The sequence below is a fragment of the Tenrec ecaudatus genome, chromosome 2 (assembly GCF_050624435.1).
Source record: "Tenrec ecaudatus isolate mTenEca1 chromosome 2, mTenEca1.hap1, whole genome shotgun sequence".
NCBI lineage: Eukaryota > Metazoa > Chordata > Mammalia > Afrosoricida > Tenrecidae > Tenrec > Tenrec ecaudatus.
The window spans coordinates 36,045,866-36,066,087 of NC_134531.1; the positions used below are offsets into that span (position 1 = coordinate 36,045,866).

Genomic DNA, 20,222 nt, shown 5'->3' on the forward strand with positions numbered 1-20,222 from the left:
CAGAATGACTGGTGGTTTGAACTGCTGACCTTGAAGATCACATCCCAATGCGTTACCACATTCCTCCTGACTCATAGCGACCCTATAGGACAAAGTAGAGCTGTCCCTGGGTATTTTTGAGACTGTAACTCTTTATGGAAGTAGAACGCCTCTCTTCTGAGGAGAGACAGGTAGTTTTTAACGGCTGACATTGTGGGCAGCAGCTCCAAGAGTAACCGTTGACCACCAGGGGTCAAGTATAACTGTCTGGATTGTGCAGGTGGCTGCAGATGGCAATAATGCTCATTTGGGGAAATACTGTTCTGGAGGGAGAATAAGATTTAGGACTTTACTATTCTAAAATAGGGGTTTCCTGTTCCATTTCAAGTAAAACCTAAACCCTTACATTCAGTTTTAGGAATAGAGATCCTTAATCCTGACTCCTTATGCAAAAATATATTTTCAGTACTTTTTTCTGTCTATGATCTGAGTCAAAAATGTGTTTCATGTAACTTGCTACTGTTTCTACAATGTATGAAAGCCTTCAAAGATCAAAATGATACAAGAAACATACCACTGTTAGACATATCAGAAAAGGATATGTCACTCTGGGAGGAAAATTTTTTTATAATTTTTACCCCCAAAATACTCTGCATAAAATCACTGGGATAAAACCATGGTAACCAAATCAGCTTAGAAGAGATGCGTGAGTAGAAACTAAAGATTTCTGGGGATGCTGATGCCGTAGGAGAGTGTATGGAAGAAACATTGGCTACTAATTAGATTTTGAAATTTCATGTCAAATGTCACTGCTCTAACTAGTACTTTCAAATTATGAAAACAGCTCTCTCTAGGAGTCTTTATAAACATCTTAAGTTTTACTCTGTGCTGTTTAGGCAGTTCCAAGAACTGCTAACTACCCAGAGTTTGTAGGAACATTCTCTCCTTCCAAAAGTAGCAAGACGCAGTATAGTTATAAATAGATACGTATTTGCTACATTTATATTATTTCTGAATCAACAAATTAAATTATTTTAATCTTCTGATTTATAATTCCGTTGTTACATATAAAAAGCAATGATAATTGCCAGTGCAATAATGGTTGTAAAATATTGCTGTCTTTATATAACTACCTTTTTGAGTGTATTCTTTCTCTTAGATATGTACCCCCAAATTGCTAAGAACAAATAAAATAATCTCTTCATTCCAACTACCAGTATATCCAAATATAAGCTCCAAATGGATTTTCTCAGGGAAATATTTTCGGAGAGAAACATTCCTTTTCAATCAATCGATTTTGACAGTACAATATTCAGGAGACCATACGTATTTACTAAGTCTATTGAGCATCTTGATAAATCTTACAAGTGAAAGCTCACATTTAAAGTATAGTGCTTAGAGCATTCTCAGGACCATGGCATTTAAATTTTGTACTTAAATTACGCATAACAGAAAATAAGATGATCTCCGCCATCTTTTTTAAAGTATCTACATGGGCATTCAAATGCTCTTTTTTTTCTTACTGTTTTTTTTTTTAAAAAACACTGTGATTTGGGTGAAAGTTTATTGACCAAATTGAGTTTCCATTTGACACTTCATAGACATTTTGGTTCATGACACTGATTGTAATTCTGCAATGTAGCAGAACCTTTGCTCACTGTCTTCCTATGCTTATCATTCCCGCTTGCCCTTTCTTTCCTGCCCTTGCGGCTGCTGAGCTTTCTGCTATGCTTCTGCTCTCTCCTGGCTGAGTGTTTTGAGTAGTGCCTATTTACCTCATAGACTTCTCTCCTGTCTGGCTGAAAGTTGAGCCTTATGGTAGTTTAGTTTCAGGCTTGCATGGTACTCCAAGGGCCATACTATACTCTCAGACGTTTCAGCAGGATCTATGGGCTTTTCTATGTTGTGGCTTTTGTTCCCTTCTTTTCTTCCCCTCCATCAGGACTTCCTATTTCAATCTTTTTGGTAGCCAGGTGCTATTTGGCTGCACAAATAGTGTGGCCCATTAGTCCTTCCCACTATCTGTTCCCATGAATCTTTGACTTTCTTCACTATTCTTTACTTTGGATGGGACGAGGCCAGTAGTTGTATCTTAGGTGGCTGCTCACAAGTTAAGAACCCAGTTACTACTGATTCCCCAAAGTAGGATGTAGAATGTTATCTCTCTGGACTGTGCTATGCTAATTGACCTTGCTGTTCCCCCAGACTACAGTCCTGAGCCTCTAGGTCCAGTGACACATTTCTTCAAAATGTTTGGTTATGGCTAAGAAGTTGTCATAACCGTGCGCCTGTATGCTCTCTATTATCTACAGATGTCTTTGCAGGGCATATAAATACACAGGAAGAAATTTCCTCTGTCAAACCTACGTATGTTTGTGGGTGTATTCCCGTTTGCCTTCTCACTCACCTTCAAATGCTTTTGGAAATCACTGCAGCTCATGCTATTTTGGTAGGATAACGATTTTCCTATATTATCGAGTACACTATTAACTTTTAAGTATGAAAAATAGATGTGGTGACGCTGTGGGATAATCATTGAACTGTTAACTACAAGTTCATCTGTTCAAAGCCACCAACCACTCCAAGGGAGAAGGACAATGCTGTCTGCCCATAAAGATTTACAGTCTTGGAAACCCTGCACAGAGACGGTCACTATGATAGAGATTGATTCGATGGCTGTAGTTTGGGTGTTATATACTGTATATACTTGAGTATAAGCCAGATTTTGCAGCACATTAAAAAAATCATTTTATTGGGGGCTTGTACAACTCTTATCACAATCCATCCATCCATCGTGTCAAGCACATTTGTACGTATGTTGCCATCATCATTCTCAAAACATTTGCTTTCTAATTGAGCCCTTGGTATCAGCTCTTCATTTTTCTCCCTCCCTCCCTGATCTCCCGTCCCCCATGAACCCTTGATAATTTATAAATTATTATTATTTTGACATATCTTACACCATCTGACGTCTCCCTTCATCCACTTCTCTACTGTCCGTCCCCCAGGGAGGAGGTTATATGTAGATCCTTGTAATCTGTTCCACCTTTCTTCCTCACCTTCTCTTTACCCTCCTGGTATCGCCACTCTCACCACTGGTCCTGAGGGGTTCATCTGTCCTGTATTCCCTGTGTTTCCAGTTCCTATCTGTACCAGTGTACATCCTGCGGTCCAGCCAGATTTGTAAAGTAGAATTGGACTCATGATGGTGAGGGGGAGGAAGCATTCAAGAACTAGAGGAAAATTGTATGTTTCATCATTGCTACACTGCACCCTGACTGGCTCATCTCCTCCCGCGACCCTTCTGTAAGGGGATGTCCAATTTCCCACAGATGGGCCCTGGGTCCCTACTTCGCTCTCCCCCTCATTCCCAGTGCTCTGATATTTTGGTCTTTGATGCCTGATACCTGATCCCTTCTACACCTGATCCTTTCTACTCCTCACAGGCTGGTGTGTTCTTCCATGTGGGCTTTGTTGCTTCTGAACTAGATGGCCACTTGTTTATCTTCAAGCCTTTAAGACCCCAGACAGTATATCTTTTGCTAGCCGGGCACCATCAGCTTTCTTTCTTTCTCTTTTTTTGTGTGTTTATTACTAGTTGTGATTTATTATATATATCATGCCATATTTCAATCACATCAAGTAGAATTGTACAGTTGCTCTCACAGTTACCATCAGCTGTCTTTACCACTTTTGCTGTGTACCCGCTTTGTCCTCAGCAATCGAGTTGGGACAGGCTGGTGTGCTTCTTCCATGTGGGTTTTGTTGTTTCTCAGCTAGATGGCCACTTGTTTATCTCCAGGCCTTTAAGACCTCAGTGCTATATCTTTTGGTAACTAGGCACCATCAGCTTTCTTCACCACATTTGTTTGTGCACCCATTGTCTTCAGCGATCATGCCAGTCTGCCGAATTGTTAGAACAAAGTGTTCTTGTGTTGAGAGAGAACTTGAGCAGGGGCCCACTATCTGTTTCCTTAATACTAAACCTATAAATATATGGACATAGATCTATTCCCCCCTCATCGTATATAAATATATTTACATCATGTCTGTATTTAAATCTCTATGACTACCCTTTGCCTCCTAGTTCTTTCCTCTGTTTCTTTGTACTTTCCTCTTGTCCCACTATCATGTTCAGCCTTCATTTGGGTTTTAGGAATTCCTCTCGGTTACATTGCTCTTAATCCAGCCACCCTCCTTGCCACTGATTTTGGATCACTTGTTGTTCCCTTGTCCCTAGGTTTGTTAACACCCACTTCCTTTCCCCTGCCTCCCCTTCTCCCATAACTCCCCGGAACTGTCATCCCCTTATTCTGTCTTTTGGCTTGTTTATCCCACCTATCCCTTCCAGGTATACATGCTATGTACCATCACAAGACTGAGAACAATGAAGCAACAATAGAAAGTAGAGCAATAGCTACAAAAACTCACAAAAAAACCCTATAAATAGTTTAGGGTCTATTTGTTGTCCTTCACTAGTGCTTTCCAGTGAGTCTGATGGGGTGCTATGCCCTGGCCCCACATCTATCCCTGGGGACTTCATTGCTTTGCTCCCCCCACTGTTCTGCCGCATGGCCCCAGAGGCTGGCTTTGGCATAATGAGCTCAGGGTGGGTACAATTCCCATGTGTGTCTCTAGTGTTGTCCCAGTGGTGCTAGGGGTCAGTGAGGAATGCTGTGTCCTGTGGTGAGTCCGGCTCTGAGCAGAAACATTGCACTGAGGGCTTGGTGAACCAGGATGTACTTTACTCTTTCCCCCTCCCCCCCTTTTCCCCCTCATTGGCTCCTGTGTGCCTTGATCAGACAAGTCGCTCTTCTTGAGATGTATCTTTAGTGCTGTCCTCTGAAGTGAATTATTCTGGGGGGAGGGTGCTGCTGTCCACTTAGTTGGTAATGGGGCCGCCCCCTCAGGCCTCTGTTGGTTCCCTGCTTCATGTCAGTGTATTGCATTCTTATCTTGGAGCTCCATGTTGAAGTCTGGTCCCTCCTTCCCTGTGGAGATTCCATCAATACCCTTCCCCTGTGTGGGTTATTTATTGCCCTGTTGCCCTGGCTACCCATGTCTTCCCCCTCCCCCTTTTTAGTGGGCTACCATATGTATCCCATATGTATCCATGAGTTTAGTCTGGCCCCTACTATATTACCTGGACCTCACTCCATGTATACAGTAGCTTCTTCCCTATGCCCCTTTTGAATTTTTTGTGCTTACCCCAGCAGTCTCATGTAGTACTTGTCCTTTTGTGCTTGGCTTACTTTACTTAGCATAATTTCCTCCAGTTCTTCCCATGCGGCAATGTGCTTCATGTGTTCATCACTGCTTTTTAGGGATGCATAATATTCCATTGTATGTATATACCAGAGTTTTTTAATCGATTTGTCTGTTGTTGGAAATTTGGGCTGTTTCCAACTCCTTGTGATTGTTGCAGTGCATTTTGAATGCAGTTTTTGTGGTTAAAATTAGGTGCCTCGGCGGATATTCAGGTCGACTTATACTTGAGTATATATGGCATGTGAGATTCAGTAGAATCAAAACTGTAGAAACTGACAAGCTGACTCAAATGTATGTGGAGATATCAGGAACCTAGACTAGCCTAATAGCTTAAAAGCAAACCACAAATTCAAAGATGTTCTTGTCCCTCTAGCATGCTCAGCCTTCATTTAGGTTTCAGTAATTTCAGTAATTTCTCTCGGTTACATTGCTGAATCCCTACCAGGCCTCTCCACCCTCCTTGCCACTGATTTGTTGCTCCTCTGTTCCTGGGTTGGTCAGCACCACTTCCTTACTCCCGCCTCTCCCTCTCCCGTGTCCTCCCTAGCACCATTGGTCCTGTTGCTTTCTCCTCCAGACTATTTATCCAGTCTATCTTACCTAGATAGATCTGCAGAGATAATAATATGCACCAAAAATCAGACCATGGCAAGATAGATGATAAGTGAGAACACAGCTTTGACGACAAAAAAGGAAACCAATTACCCATAGAAGAATAATTTAATTAAAAGAAAAAATTTTAAAAAGAAAGAAAAACCTGTAAATAGATTAAGGTCTGATTTTTTTATCTCTAGGCGTGTCCTTCAGTCAGGTCCCATGAGGTACCATGCTCTAACCCTAGACTCTGTCCTTTGTACTCCCTCAGGGGCTCCCTGCATTACACGATAGAGGGACAAGAGGAAAGTAAAAGGCAACAGAGGAAATAACTAGGCGACAAAGGGTATTTGTAGAGGTCTAAAGACTGGAATGCACATATGTAAATATATTTATATAAAAGTGTGGGGTAACAGATCTATGTGAATGTATTTATAGGTTTAGTATTAAGGCAGCAGATAGACATTGGGACTCCACTCAAGCACTTACTGAATAGATCATGTTCTATTAAATTGACATTCCAGGATGCACACCTTCCTGATACAATCACTGAAGACAAACATGTGCAAAAGCAAATGTGGTGAAAAAAGCTAATGATGTCCGGCTATCAAAAGATACAGTGTCTGGGGTCTTAAAGGCTTGAAGATAAACAAGCGGCCATGTAGCTCAGAAGCATCAAAGCCCACATGGAGGAAGCACACCAGCCTGCCTGACCACGATGTGTAGAAGGGACCAGTTATCAGACATCAAAAACTAAAAATCATATCAGTGGGTGCCCACCTTCCTGGTACCATCACTGAAGACAAATGTGTGCATAAGCAAATGTGGTGAAGAAAGCTGATGGTGCTCGGCTATCAAAAGATATAGCATCAGGGGTCTTAAATGCTTGTAGATAAACAAGTGGCCATCTAGTTCAGAAGCAACAAAGCCCACATGGAAGAAGCACACCAGCCTGTGTGACCATGACCTGTAGAAGGGATCAGGTATCAAGCATCAAAGAACAAAAAATCATATCATTGTAAATGTGGGTGAGTGCAGAGTGGAGACTCAAAGCCCATTGGTAGGCAACTGGACACCCCTTTACTGAAGGGTTGTGGGGAAGAGATGAGCCAGTCAGGGTTCAGGCTAGCAACGATGAAACATATAACTTTTCTCTAGTTCTTAAATGCTTCCCCCCTCCCCCATCATGATCCCAGTTATACCTTAGAAATCTGGCTAGACCAGAGGATTTATATTGGTACAGATAGCAAATGGAAACAGGGAATCCAGGACAGATGACTCCTTCAGGACCAGTGGTGAGTGGTGATGCCTGGAGGGTGGAGGGAATGTGGGGTAGAAAGGGGGAACTGTTTACAAGAATCTGCGTGTAGCCTCCTCCCTGAGGAATGGACAGCAGAGAAGAGGGCAGGGGGAGACGTCGGACAGTGTAACATACATAACAAAATAATAATTTATGAATTATGAAGGGTTCATGAGGGAGTTGGGAGTGGGGAGGAAGGGGGAAAATGAGCAGCCGATATTAAGGGTTCAAGTAGAAGGCAAATGTTTTGAGAATGATGATGGCAGCAAATGTGCATATGTGTTTGACACAATGGATGTATGTATGGATTGTGATAAGACTTGTACGAGCCCCCAACAAAATGATTAAAAGAATGATTTGCCCATCAGCAAAGTTAATATTTGTCTCTTGAGTTTCTTTAGGTATTGTCCAGCATTCCTTGATAGAGGTTTACTTTAGAGAAAGCACAAAATAGTAATTCTTGTTAAGGTGTTAGTTTCTTAAGAAAATTATGCAAAGTGGGACAGATTAAGGTGTACAAACAAATTATATAAATGTGATGCTTTTTGTGTCTTTTTAAACACAAACATATGAAAAACATTTCTTTTTAACCAATGCAAGGCTTTATGGAATAAAATATTTCTTTAAAACAAAACAAACAACCTTTATCTGATACTTCAAATTTTTAGGGAAGTAGTTAAAAATGATTCATGTGGGTAGTGTATGTACTGTATCAGTGCAGATCTTTTCTGGACTATTGGGAAAATTTTAAAAAGGTGTTTCTCTCCTTACTCTGGTATGTTTATGCTAATTTGCTAGTCCAGTCACGGCACCATAGCATGGTGATTTTTAAGATAGTAACATCTTATCAAATTATTCTTCATGACTCACAGCTAAAATTTCATTGTATGTAATCTGCTCCCTAGCTACTTATTAGGTTAATCCTTAAAAGTATATTCACATACACCCACCACACAGGGCATTTTGCCCTTTTCCCTGTGTAGCAATTTGCATTGCCTAAACCCCCCCAAACAGGGTAGAATTCCTCCCTAGAGTTTCTGAGACTGTAAGTTGTTACGGGATCAGACAACCTCATCTTTTACCAAAAGTGTACTCGGTGGATTTGATCCATTGACTCTGCAATCCATAAAGTATCAGGATTCTCATTTTTCTCTTCCAGTTGCCTCCTGTATTCAACTAGAAAACCTGTGTTCATTTTTTAGAAGGTACCTCAAATAACTCTTATGGAATCTTTTCTAAGCATCCCACTCTCCCTAGGGAGGATGAAATTGAACACTGAGCCTTTTGTATACAAGAGTCAGTCAGGAAGTATGGCTACTAGGATTCTAGTTCATATATGGAGGTGTTTATTCCAAACAAAATATGTCAGCAGTGGGTGATGTCAGACAAGCCCGCTCATTAATACGCTTGTCTTGGACTTGGTAGGGTGCTTTCAGGCTTTTTTTTAAAGAAGGTCCAAGTAAAACAGTGGTTTCTGTTAGGATCTACTAGATGAGTTACATTTAGGCAGAAAGGTCAGCTCAGAATGTTAAAGGGATTACCTGCACAAACTTTCTCAAAGGGCACAGGTAATCATGAAGGCTTATTATGAAGAAGTTTTCAGAAGATGGAAAACTGCATGGGTGAGAACATGGCCAGGAGAGCTGAGCCCAGAAATTGTTTTTCCATCTCCACGATGCCCCTGCCCATTCTTTGTGGGTAGATAGGCCTGTCATTACAAGAATTTCTTTGGAAAGCCTTACCTCACCCACCTTATAGCCTTGATATTTTCTCCTCAGACTTCATTTCAAAGGAACCAAGGATGCAAAAATTGCCCTTTTGGAGTGGTTTAAGTTGAAGAGTACAGAATTCTATAGCAAAGGGTTAGAGCAGTGGTTCTCAGCTTTCCTCGTGCCGGGACCCTTGCATACAGTCCTCATGTGGTGGTGACTCCCAACCAGAACATGATTTTCGTTGCTACTTCATATCTGTAATTTTGCTACTGTTATAAATCGGACAACCCCTGTGAAAGGGTCGTTTGACCCCCAGAGGGGTTGTGACCCACAGGTTGAGAACCGCTGGGTCAGAGAGATGGAAACATCAACCATACACACATGAACATCTAACTTGGTGGTTCCCATAGTGGGGGATACTGCCCCAGGGGGGTGCTGGAACAAACTAGTGGGCACTGCTGAAGCAGATACCTATGCTTTTTCCCCTATTATTATGGGCTATAGTATGAAAGTTTTTACTTGCCATGGGGGTGCTGAGTACTCTTAGTTATTTTTCTGAGAACATGGTAATGGGCCAGATAAGTCGGGGACCTGTGCTGTAGATATGTGTCCTAAAGCAAATAGCCTCATGCTGTGAGCTTATTGTTTAATGAGAGTTTTTGGATTTTGTAGCAGTCCTTTTGGAATTGTGCTCTCTTTCTATCCTAGCATCTGAAACCTTTTGTTTTCCTGCCTGCTTTGATCTTTCAGTGGAGCAAGTGGTATGTGTTAGGTCATTAAATATTCAGTATTGGGTGAGTCAGGACATGGATGAAGAGTGACTTAATGTTAATTCCCTCTTACTGGGTCACAAAAGTTACATTAAAATAGATTCTAATTCTGCTTGTCTGCTCACTTCCAGCCCAATGGTTTCTGGGAGAACAGAGCACTCCTTTACAGGCTCCTGGTTGGCAACCTCCATTGGCATTCTTTCCCCACAAACAGCCCGCCCCCCTGGCCCCCCCCCCCACCCCTCCACAGTGGCAGCTTTGTGGCTGTTCTTGTAAGTGCCTTCTAGTAGACTTTTCTTAGGATAAGTTTATTCCTGAAAGGAATTTGCAAGTCTTTTGAAACACTATAGAGATGTACTTCAGATGGAATTGTCCATGTGATTCCAGATATGCTTGCTATCATTGTTGCTATTGGGGGTAGCCCAAAGAGCCTGGGAAATAATCCTTTAGTTGGCACTTAGACCCCAAATAGAATAGAAAGGGGCATCTTTTCCCCTCCTCTTCCATTAAGACTGCAGCTCTTGTTATGAATTCTGATAACAAATGGTTTAATTGAAATCTTGCAGTTTATAATGTCCCCTGGCCAGAAAATCTTGTAGCTATTTTACTATTAGAGCAAATTTCACTTTTAAACCATATTTCACAAAGTCATCAGTAAAAGTTTTGGAAAAAGAACAGTCACCATCAAGCGATGTTGCCCAGAGATGGATTATTGCTGTTTTAGATGATTTAGTTGTGCAGTGGTGTGGCTTTTTTCTGACTTATGCCCTACATGATTTCCAGTAAAACTTGGATTTAAACATTTAATTTGCTCCTAATGTAAACACTAAGTTGCTCAGTGTTCTTGCAAGTTTTTTTCTTTAAAAGTCAGAAATTGTCTATATATAGGCACATTCTGTCTTGAATTAAGTGAAGTTAATTTTAATCCCAACTTTTTTGGTGACACGAGGGATGAAAAAGTAATTAATTATGAAACAAGGCACAGATTATCACCCAAGTGGAACATTTGAACTGTTCTCCTGTGCATTGGTTTTTATTGGTTACATATGTCTACTGCAAAGGGAGCATGGTTTAGATAATTGAGCATAGGGTAGTACGGAATTTGTGTTTTACTCAAAAATGTGGAATATCAACATCTCTGAAATAAGTCGGTGAAGCACTTTCCACAAAAATAATAAGCCACACGTTAATGTCTTTGACCAGAAATCAGGTCTTTTTAATCCCCAATCCTGCTCTTCACTCTCTTGTGACAGTGATGGACTGCAGCGAGAGTAAAGGGCCCCAGTGCTTTCTCAGCCTGGACTTCTTTCTGCTTCCAACGTTAAGGCGGCTTTTTGCCTGGGATAATCCTGAGAGTTTTCCATTTTTGGAAATCTTCAATTATGCCCTGCCTCTCGTTCACCAGGGCTGACGTGATGGATAGCATCTGCTCTTCTTCATGGACATAACCATTAAATTTAAAGTTTGAGAGTAAACTAAAAATGGCTGTCTAATGTGATCAACATGGTAGACATTGGACTATTTGTTCATTTAAAAAACTTGTGTGCCTGCCATACACCAGCTGTTTTGTGGATTGGGGATACAGAGATGATAGAGATAAACATACTTTTGAGAAGTGTGCATTTTATTGTTTAGTTTGGGAGTGGGAGACAGGTCAAAAGTTAAATGGATCTGGTAAATTCTGTGAGAGAGATGAGCAGGGGTTGTCATGGGATTGCCCAAGGAGCCCTTCAACCAGAAATGCTAGGAACGGGCCAGGTCACATCTGAATTGAATCTTGAAAACAGGAGTAGGGATTACTCAGGTAAAGAGAAGGGATGCTATGAAAGAGACTGAATGACATGATCAGATAGGAGGACAATTTTGGAATGAGCTCTGGCAGTGTAGTGTGTACGGGTTGGGCTGTGATCTGTGTGGTCGGCAGTTTGAAAGACGGGGCTTTCTACTCCTGTATAAGAATAAAAGACAGATAGGAACTGGAAACACAGGGAATCCAGGACAGATGACCCCTTCAGGACCAGTGCCGAGAGTGGCGATACGGGAGGGTTGGGGGAGGGTGGGGTGGAAATGGGGAACCGATTACAAGGATCTACACATAACCTCCTCTCTGGGGGAATGGACAACAGAAAAGTGGGTGAAGGGAGACGTCGGACAGTGTAAGATATGACAAAATAATTTATAAATTATCAAGGGTTCATGAGGGAGGGAGGAGTGGGGAGGGAGGTGGAAAAATGAGCTGATGCCAAGGGCTTAGGTGGAGAGCAAATGTTTTGTGAATGATGGTGGCAACGAATGTACAAATGTGCTTTACACAATTGATGTATGTATTGATTGTTGTAAGAGTTGTATGAGCCTCCAATAAAACCTTCTGCCATTTGGTGGTGTAGTGGTTACATGTTGGCTGTGATCTGCATGGTTGGCAGTTTGAAACCACCAGCAGCTGATAGAGCGAGAGCGAGCGAAAGAGAGAGAGAGAGAGAGAGAGAGAGAGAGAGAGAGAGAGAGAGAGAGAGAGAGAGAGAGAGACAGCGATTCAGTGTTGACTTGATGACAGTGAATTTGGTTTGGTTTTGGTCATTTATTGACCACCTACTAGTGCCAACCTCCTTATTCTTTTTGTAAAACAAGCACTAATTGAAATTGTGCAATAAACATGTGTAATTTAGCAACACTGATTACATTCTTCAAGTTATGCAATTATTCTCCCTCTACTTTTTAGAATTGTTCCTCCACCATTGACAGACTTAACTGCCTTCTGAGGTCTTTGTATGTCTTGTGAATTGCTCTTGTTGCTCTGATCTCATATAGAAAGTTCTTACAAGAGGTTAATGCTCAAGACAGGCATTTTTCTTTTTAAACTACACTAAAATATCACTTCTAAGACTTCAGGGAATATTTTTGGTTAAGGTTTAAAGATTATATCAGAGCAGTAATTTCTTCCACCTTCTAATGGGTCCAGAAAGTTTGGAGTCTGACAATTAAATTGTTTTGGAGGGCCCCTTTTGATTAGGATTCTTCTGTAGATGACAGTTAATAGCTGGCTACCCTCTAATGGTAACTTTCCTTGCTTACCCTGCCCAACTTTGGTAACCATGAAGGAATGATTCTGTTAGTGTGAAAACCTTTTCTTGACTTTTCACAACCGTAGTTTCTTACAGTATTTGTCCTTTTGCCATTGACTCAGCAGAATGTCTTTCAGGTGCATCCATGTTAAGAGGTGTTTCCCAGATTCATCATTATTATTAATTTTAATGTGTGTAGGATTCTATTGTGGGTATATACCAAAGTCGAACTCTTTTTCCATGGATAGGCATCATTTAGAGTTTTCCCATCTTTTTGCTGTTGTGAACAGCACAGTGAGAAACATGATGTGCAGGTATCTATTTGTGTCATGGTTCACCCCCTCCCGCTGTCCCCCTCCCCCCGCTGAGGGATTACTGGGGTCCTATGATATTTCTATTTCCAACTTTTGGGGGAAGTGCCATACCACTTCCCATAGTGGTTGCATCATATTGAGTGATCTCTTTGTCTGATTTTGGTATCAGGGATATGCATTGCTTCATAAAGTGAATTCAGGTGTATTCCACCCTTTTTTAAAATCTGGAATAATTGGAGTAGAATTGTTATCAGCTCTTCTTTGAATGTCTGGTAGAATCTTCTTGGCCCTGGCCCTTTTTCAGAGGTTCAGGGGATGTTTTAATGACTTGATAAATTTGTTTGTTTGTTCCGATTTTCTATTTCAGTTCATGTTAGTTCAGGTAGGTACTGTTTCTAGAAATGCGTTCATTTCTTCTACATTTTCAAATTTGTTGGATACGGTTCTTCATAGTATTCTGTTGTTTCCCCATTCTATTTCTTCTTTGTGTTGTTGGCATCTCCTTTCTTTTCCTTTGTTGTGTTTGTCAGTGGTTTCTCAACTTTGTTCATTATTTCAAAAAATGAACTTGTCGATTTTATTCCTTTTGGTTTCATTTATTTCTGCTGTAATTGATATTCTTTCTTTTTTTTCAGGTTCCTGTAGTCTTATTTTTAGGTTATTTTTAAATTGTTGCTCTTGGTTCTTTGTTTTAGATGTGTGTGTGTACTGCATTACTGGGTGGGGATGGGGGTTGAAGAGGATGAAGTTCTCACTGATGTGGTTGTCTGGGGTCAGGAATGTGTTCCCATACTAGTTTGTGCAGGGTCAGCGTGCTTGTTCTCAAAAGAACTCTTTGAGGCCTAGGGGACAAGTGGGGGCAGGGCAGGTGGTTCTGGAGGATGTTATTCCCACCCAGGGCATCCAGCTGCTTTCTGTTGGTCTGATGAGTTGGAGCTCATGAGCCTCCAGACTCAGGTGGGGGCAGCAAGAGCGGAACTCAGAGAGCAGGTCTGACTTGCAGTGAAGCCACTGGACCTGGCCATGCTTCTGGTCACCAGGAGAGTTTGGGGAGCAAATTCACCTTTCTTGACATCAGGTATGGGTATATTATTTGTGTCAGTCAGGCCACTCTTTGGTCTAATGCTCCTTGCAAAAGGTCAAGATGGCCAGGCTGTGTCTTGTCAGGACAGCTGGCAATTGAGTGTCTGCCTCCTCTCTGGATGCTTTTTGTGTAGCTTTTCCTCCCAGTTGGTGTTTAATCTACTCTCTCCGTTCGCTTGAAGCAGAGGGTACCAGGACTATCATCTGCTTCGTTCCCCATCTTGTTAGAAGCTGCTGTTCTCTTTTGGTTGTTGGTACTGCTGTTGTAAATTAATCTATCACGAAAACTTCATACGTGTACAACTTACTGATAACAGTTACATTGACTGTGAAACTCGTCTCTGGACAATCCTACTTTAAGAGCTCTAAGTAACTCAAAGTGACCATTTGAAGGACAAAATGAGAGTGATAACGTTCTGGTGGTAATGACATGATGCGTCAATGGCAGAGCTAGACTTAAAACCCGAGTTTTCCTGACTGTTTAGCTAAGGCACAGTTTCCTCCTAAGCAAGGACAGTCTCAAGATGGAAGAAATAAATAGTTATCAAATTATTGAAAGAATTAAGTGTGCAGAGAAATCCTGAAATGTGGCCAAGGGCCTTTAGAGTGATTTGTTTATGCAAGAAGCATTCACTACGTACCTCTTGTGTGCTAAGCATTATGTGTAACATGACCAATACCTCGTCAAAGTAGTAGAAGTAGTGGCTGAAAACTATTGAGACTAAGTGGAAACTACTGTGAAAACGCTTGATTACAAAAGATAGAGTTAGGGCAGTAGTTAGTTACAGGGCTACAAGTAGCAGCAGCAGCTGCTGCTGTCCCATGGCAAGTTGTTTATATTCTGAGAAAAAGGCCATCGCGGGCCCAAGACTGAAGATAGCATTGAGAGAATTGGTACTCGATGCGTGAGGGGTTCTGAAGAAGTGAAGGAAGACAGGGGTCAAAGTCTTAATTCCTACTGGTCTAATTAAATTGTAAGTTGTTCTTAACATAAATTTGTAATAGGTGGAGAATTTTAGTATGATTGGCCTGCTAATGAAGATTCAACGAAGCAATGAAGCTTCTTGTTCAAATAATCACTGTGGTGCCTTATGTTTGATGTATAATTCCCTTTTCTGTAGCCCTCAGTTATCCTGCCCAGATGTGTCTGTCATAGCATTTATTACACGGGTTTCTCCATCGTAGACCATATGCTTCGAAGAATAACGAGGGAGGAGGGTGAGTGGTTGCTAGGTCTAGTCGTCACACCCAGCCCTTGCTGTTGAGTCCATCTGGCTGCATAATTTGTACTGTTTCTAAATGACTTTTTTTTAACCTGAAGGATTAACTAGCTACCATAGGTAGATTTTGTCCTGTTATAAAATTAAGTACATGGCATTTTTGGTTGCCCACTTTTTAAAAGATGGGTTGTGATAGTTTTGGTTCTGAGAAAGCTTGTTGGTTATTTTTAAGGAATGTCTGTGGTGATAACTTTACCCAGAGCATACTGTGTGCTTATGTGTAATTTTCCATTTTAAAGTGCGAGAAGTAGTGTCTCAATTTATTAGTTTCCTTCAGTATAATAATAATTTGCTTTTTGAGGAATTTTTTCCCCCAAAGGCTTTGTAAAATGTGGGGGAATAGGAGGGCCCCCAACACATTATCACTGGTCCGGTAGGCGCAATTGTACGATTGAGGTAAGTCATAGAGAACATGAGATAGGAGAGAGTCAAATAATGCAGTCAGACACATTTCATGGTAGCATGCTCACCTTCTGGATGGCCATGATCTTATTAGCCAGGTCCGCCCACAGCGTGGGTCGAAGTGAGGTGGGGTGGTGACCCGGAGAGACTCTGCTGGAACCCCGTTTCTTGCTAACCACGGGTTATATCTACTTAGGGGGGTGTGATTATAGGTAACCACACGTCACAGGAAGGGGCAGTACAATAGGCAGATACATCATAGGAAGGGGATGTACAATTGGCATAAATGTGACAGGAAGGGGATGAGCTAGGGATGTACATGTGACAAGAAAGGCGGACCCTAGATTCATGATGGCGGAAGATCCTTCTTTACCCTTGGGTGTGTTTGACCTCTCTGGGGTTTCCTACAAGGAAACAGACAATTACTATGCTTAACAGAAGGGAATGGGTCCTACTTGTTGTGGGATAAACAGTGGTGACTGCTTGCTCTAGATGGCTGATAACCCTTAGGAAGAATAACCCCTGACCTACTTCTCTTGACCTCCAAGTGTATAGTCATTCGCCACTTGTAGTAAGCAGCTAGGTTTGGCATATATTTGTGGGAGACAACTTGGGAGAAATTTTTCTGTTTCCCTCAGTAAAATAGAAAAGGATTGTATTTTAATAAGATGTAACCAAATTTCAATGTGTGTTTTTATTATAGATTACCAGGGAGGTAGTTTTATGGAAAATATTTGGTTTAAATTTATTACCATATACAACTTTAGGGTGATTTTAAATGACAGTTTCAGTTAATATTGAAAATCTATTTCTCTGTCTGTTAGATTCTTTGATATCTATAATAGAGAATATTGAAAATTACTCAGAAAAATGTGGGCTTTTTAAAACTGAAACATTGATATTTATTTATTTTTTATCATTTTATTGGGGCCTGTACAACTCTTATCACAATCCATACATACAACCACTGTGTGTCAAGCACATTTGTACATTTGTTGCCCTCATCATTCTCAAAACATTTGCTTTCGACTTAAGCCCTTGATATCAGCTCCTCATTTTTCCCCTCCCTCTCTGCTCTCCCAGCCTTCATGAACCCTTGATAATTTATAAATTATTATTATTTTGTCATATCTTACACTGTCTGGTGTCTCCCTTCACGCACTTTTCTGTTGTCTATCCCCCAGGGAGGAGGTTATATGTAGATCCTTATGATCAGTTCCCCTGTCTACCCCATGTTCCCTCTACCCTCTGGTATCTCAACTCTCACCACTGGTCCTGAAGGGGTCATCTGTCCTGCATTCCCTGTGTTTCGGATCCTAATTGTACCAGTGTACATCCTCTGGTCTAACCAGATTTGTAAGGTAGAATTGGGATCATGATAGTGGGCGGGGGCGGGGAGGAGGAAGAAACTAGAGGAAAGTTGTATGTTTCATTGTTGCTACCCTGAACCCTGACTGGCTCGTTTCCTCCCCGCGACCCTTCTGTAAGGGGATGTCCAGTTGTCTACAGATGGGCTTTGGGCCCCCAATCTGCACTCCCCGCTCATTCACAGTGATATGATTTTGTGTACCTTGATGCCTTCGACATCTGGTGATCATACAGGTTGGTGTGCTTCTTCCATGTGGGCTTTGATTCTTCTCAGCTAGATGGCTGCTTGTTTACCTTCAAGCTTTTAAGACCCCAGACGCTATATCTTTTAATAGCTGGGCACCATCAGCTGTCTTCACATTTGCTTATGCACCCACTTTGTCTTCAGTGATCGTGTTGGGAAGGTGTGCATCATGGAATGCCAATTTAATAGAACAAAGTGTTCTTGCGTTGAGGAAGTACTTGAGTGGCGGCCCAATGCCAATCTGCTACCTTAATACTAAACCTATATATATATGCACGTAGATCTATTTCCCCATCATCATACATAAATGTATTTACATATGTAGATGCCTGTATCTAGACCTCTATAAATGACGACACTTACTTTTTTAAAAAGGAGAATCCTTTTACTTTATTTGAGATGTCTTGATAGGTTTTTGATATACTCCCTTGATTCTGATATGATTTAAAGGAAAACGGGATACCCGATTTCTCTATGTGAATGATCAGTAACAACTGGTTTAGTTTTCAAATAATTTAAAACCTACACTAAAGGCAACAATTTCTACATACACAGTTCAATGAAATCGATTCCGTTCTTCAAGTTGTGCAACCATATGCTATCACTTCCCAAGTGTTTCCACCACCATTTACATAAATTTACTGCCCCCTTCTTCAGTTGCTATTGTCAATTTGATCATATGTGGGGATAATTCTTTAAAACAGCACAATATTCAAGGTAGATATTATTTTCTAATTAAGCTAAACTTATTTATCTCAGAGCAGTAATTTTTGAGATCATCCAGCCTCATTGTCTCCAGAAAGCCTGGATTCCATTGGGGTTTGTAATTCTCTCCTCCCACTACCCTCCTTTTGATCAAAACATTCAGTATAGTTGGGAACCAGGCACCACCTACTTTTTCTGGTAATTTGGCAAAGGAGGTAATCTAACTGTATTCTAGTTCCTCTTCTCCTTCTGGACATTCCTCCCTCTGCTGCTCCAGGCAAACAGAGATCCAGTGTTGCATCATGGATGGCCATTTCCTAGTTTTAATCCCCAGGCACTGTGCAGGAATCGAGGAGGAAGAGCAGAAGCATTAAGTATAATGCTAGTCTGATTGATTGAGTTGTCCCATGAAGCCATGACTCTACACCTCCAAAGATTTAGTTTTTTTCCTTTGGATTAAATTAAAAATTTTAATTTAGGTTAACAAAAACTATGTTATATATTGTAAAGAAACAAAATAAAATTTTGTGCAACATGCAAGAGTTTTTTAGGTTTATATTTTAAAGGTTTGAAATAAATTTATCACAGCTTATGGTGATCAATTGTAGTCTCTAGAAGCCTAAAAACTTTTGTTAGTTTTCAAAACTTTGTGCTAAAAAGCCACTAATGCAATTTCTCAAAACTATATTTCCTGTGACTATGTTATGCTCGCTTCCCCCTGCCTTCCTGCCTCCAGTGTACTGTTTTACTTATTGATGTCATGGAATTTTCTTGTTTCTCAGAATCCTGTCCAAAAGATTCCTGACTCACATGAGATAACACTGAAGCATGGCACTAAAACAGTAAGTTTAAAACATTTGCTTATTTCCTTTTAATAACATCTTTCATGAAAAATGGAACTAACAAAGTACATTTGTTTTGAGCCTAATTACACAATCAACTGATACTGCAAAAATGATGAACATTAAAGAAACATAAATAAAAAGATTACTTTTCAGTTAAAATAGCCACTGCTGTTTCATTTAAAATAGGAACACTTATTACTGTCATTGTTATTGTTGGCGTTTAAAACCTCTTTTTCTTTGATATACGAATATTACAAGTAGAAGAAAGAATTGAAACTCAAATGCAGTTTTGTTTTCTATGCTGTGGGAAAATGTCTTATTACCCTTAGCCATATTTCTGTATCAGTAATAGGCCTGGGTCTGTTCATTTTTCAGATGAACGTTGAGATAAGGAATGAACATTTAGTCACTGTGTTGTTCTAACATTAGGTAGTCCTTATATTTAGAGTTATGTTCTTTTATTTCTGTTATTTAGAAATACATTAATAGAAGTGTTTTGAGATGTAAGAGGACATATTTGCATCTTATTGAAAACCATTCCAAGTGCTAATTGGGTTACTGGAAAGTGTGTACGATTAAGGGAAAGAAAAAACTTACCTTGTTTTCTGTTTTGCATGAACTACCATTTTGTAGATTTGTTGGAATTTGCTCAAGTTTTGGCTGGACGTTAGGTAGCAGAAGTTGACTCGTTACCTTTCACTGCATGAGGAACACTATTCCTCATTGTCGGTAGGCCCTAGAGTCAGAGATGTGTCAAATTATGAGGATTTTTAAAGTTTACTTTATAAAAGATAAGTAAATTTACACCTGAGTGAGCATGTAACTTACCATAGGTAAATTTGAATGTATAAATGGATATTTGAACCTAGGCTTCTTGGTTCTAATACAGAGCCTTTTCGATTTTTTTCCTATCAGACTACATTCTTTTCTGTACATATTATTTTCTGTACATATTTTCTCCCACCTTTTACAACTTTAGTCTCATGACAATATTAGACTGTTGTAAACCTTGGCAGTTGTGAGATTTCCCTTCATTCATTTCTAAGTATGAAATGTTTGAGATTGGATTAAGATTTTTTAAAACCTTTTCAGCCCTCCTAAAAGGCACTTAAAGTCCCAGGAAGATGATGTGAAGGGCTTCACAGCACTGCTGGGACACAGAAAGCAGTGCCTCGATGCAGCTAGGCTCCCATCTCCCCGCGATCCAGTTAAAAATATTCCTACTCTCTTTTCCATTGAGGTTCTTACCCGTTTTGTTTTTCTTGTTCGCTGTGTTTGTTTTTGTAAATGCTTTTC

The 20,222-nt window shown here is 40.5% G+C and overlaps 1 protein-coding gene across 1 annotated transcript in view; it reads left to right on the forward strand.

The window, feature by feature from the left end:
* Positions 1 to 20,222, forward strand: part of WDR70 (WD repeat domain 70) — a 279,175-nt gene that overhangs the window by 50,699 nt on the left and 208,254 nt on the right. The window contains exon 6 of the mRNA XM_075540952.1: positions 18,864 to 18,923. Within this exon, the coding sequence (XP_075397067.1) occupies positions 18,864 to 18,923 (60 nt within the window). The remainder of the gene's footprint in view (positions 1 to 18,863; positions 18,924 to 20,222) is intronic.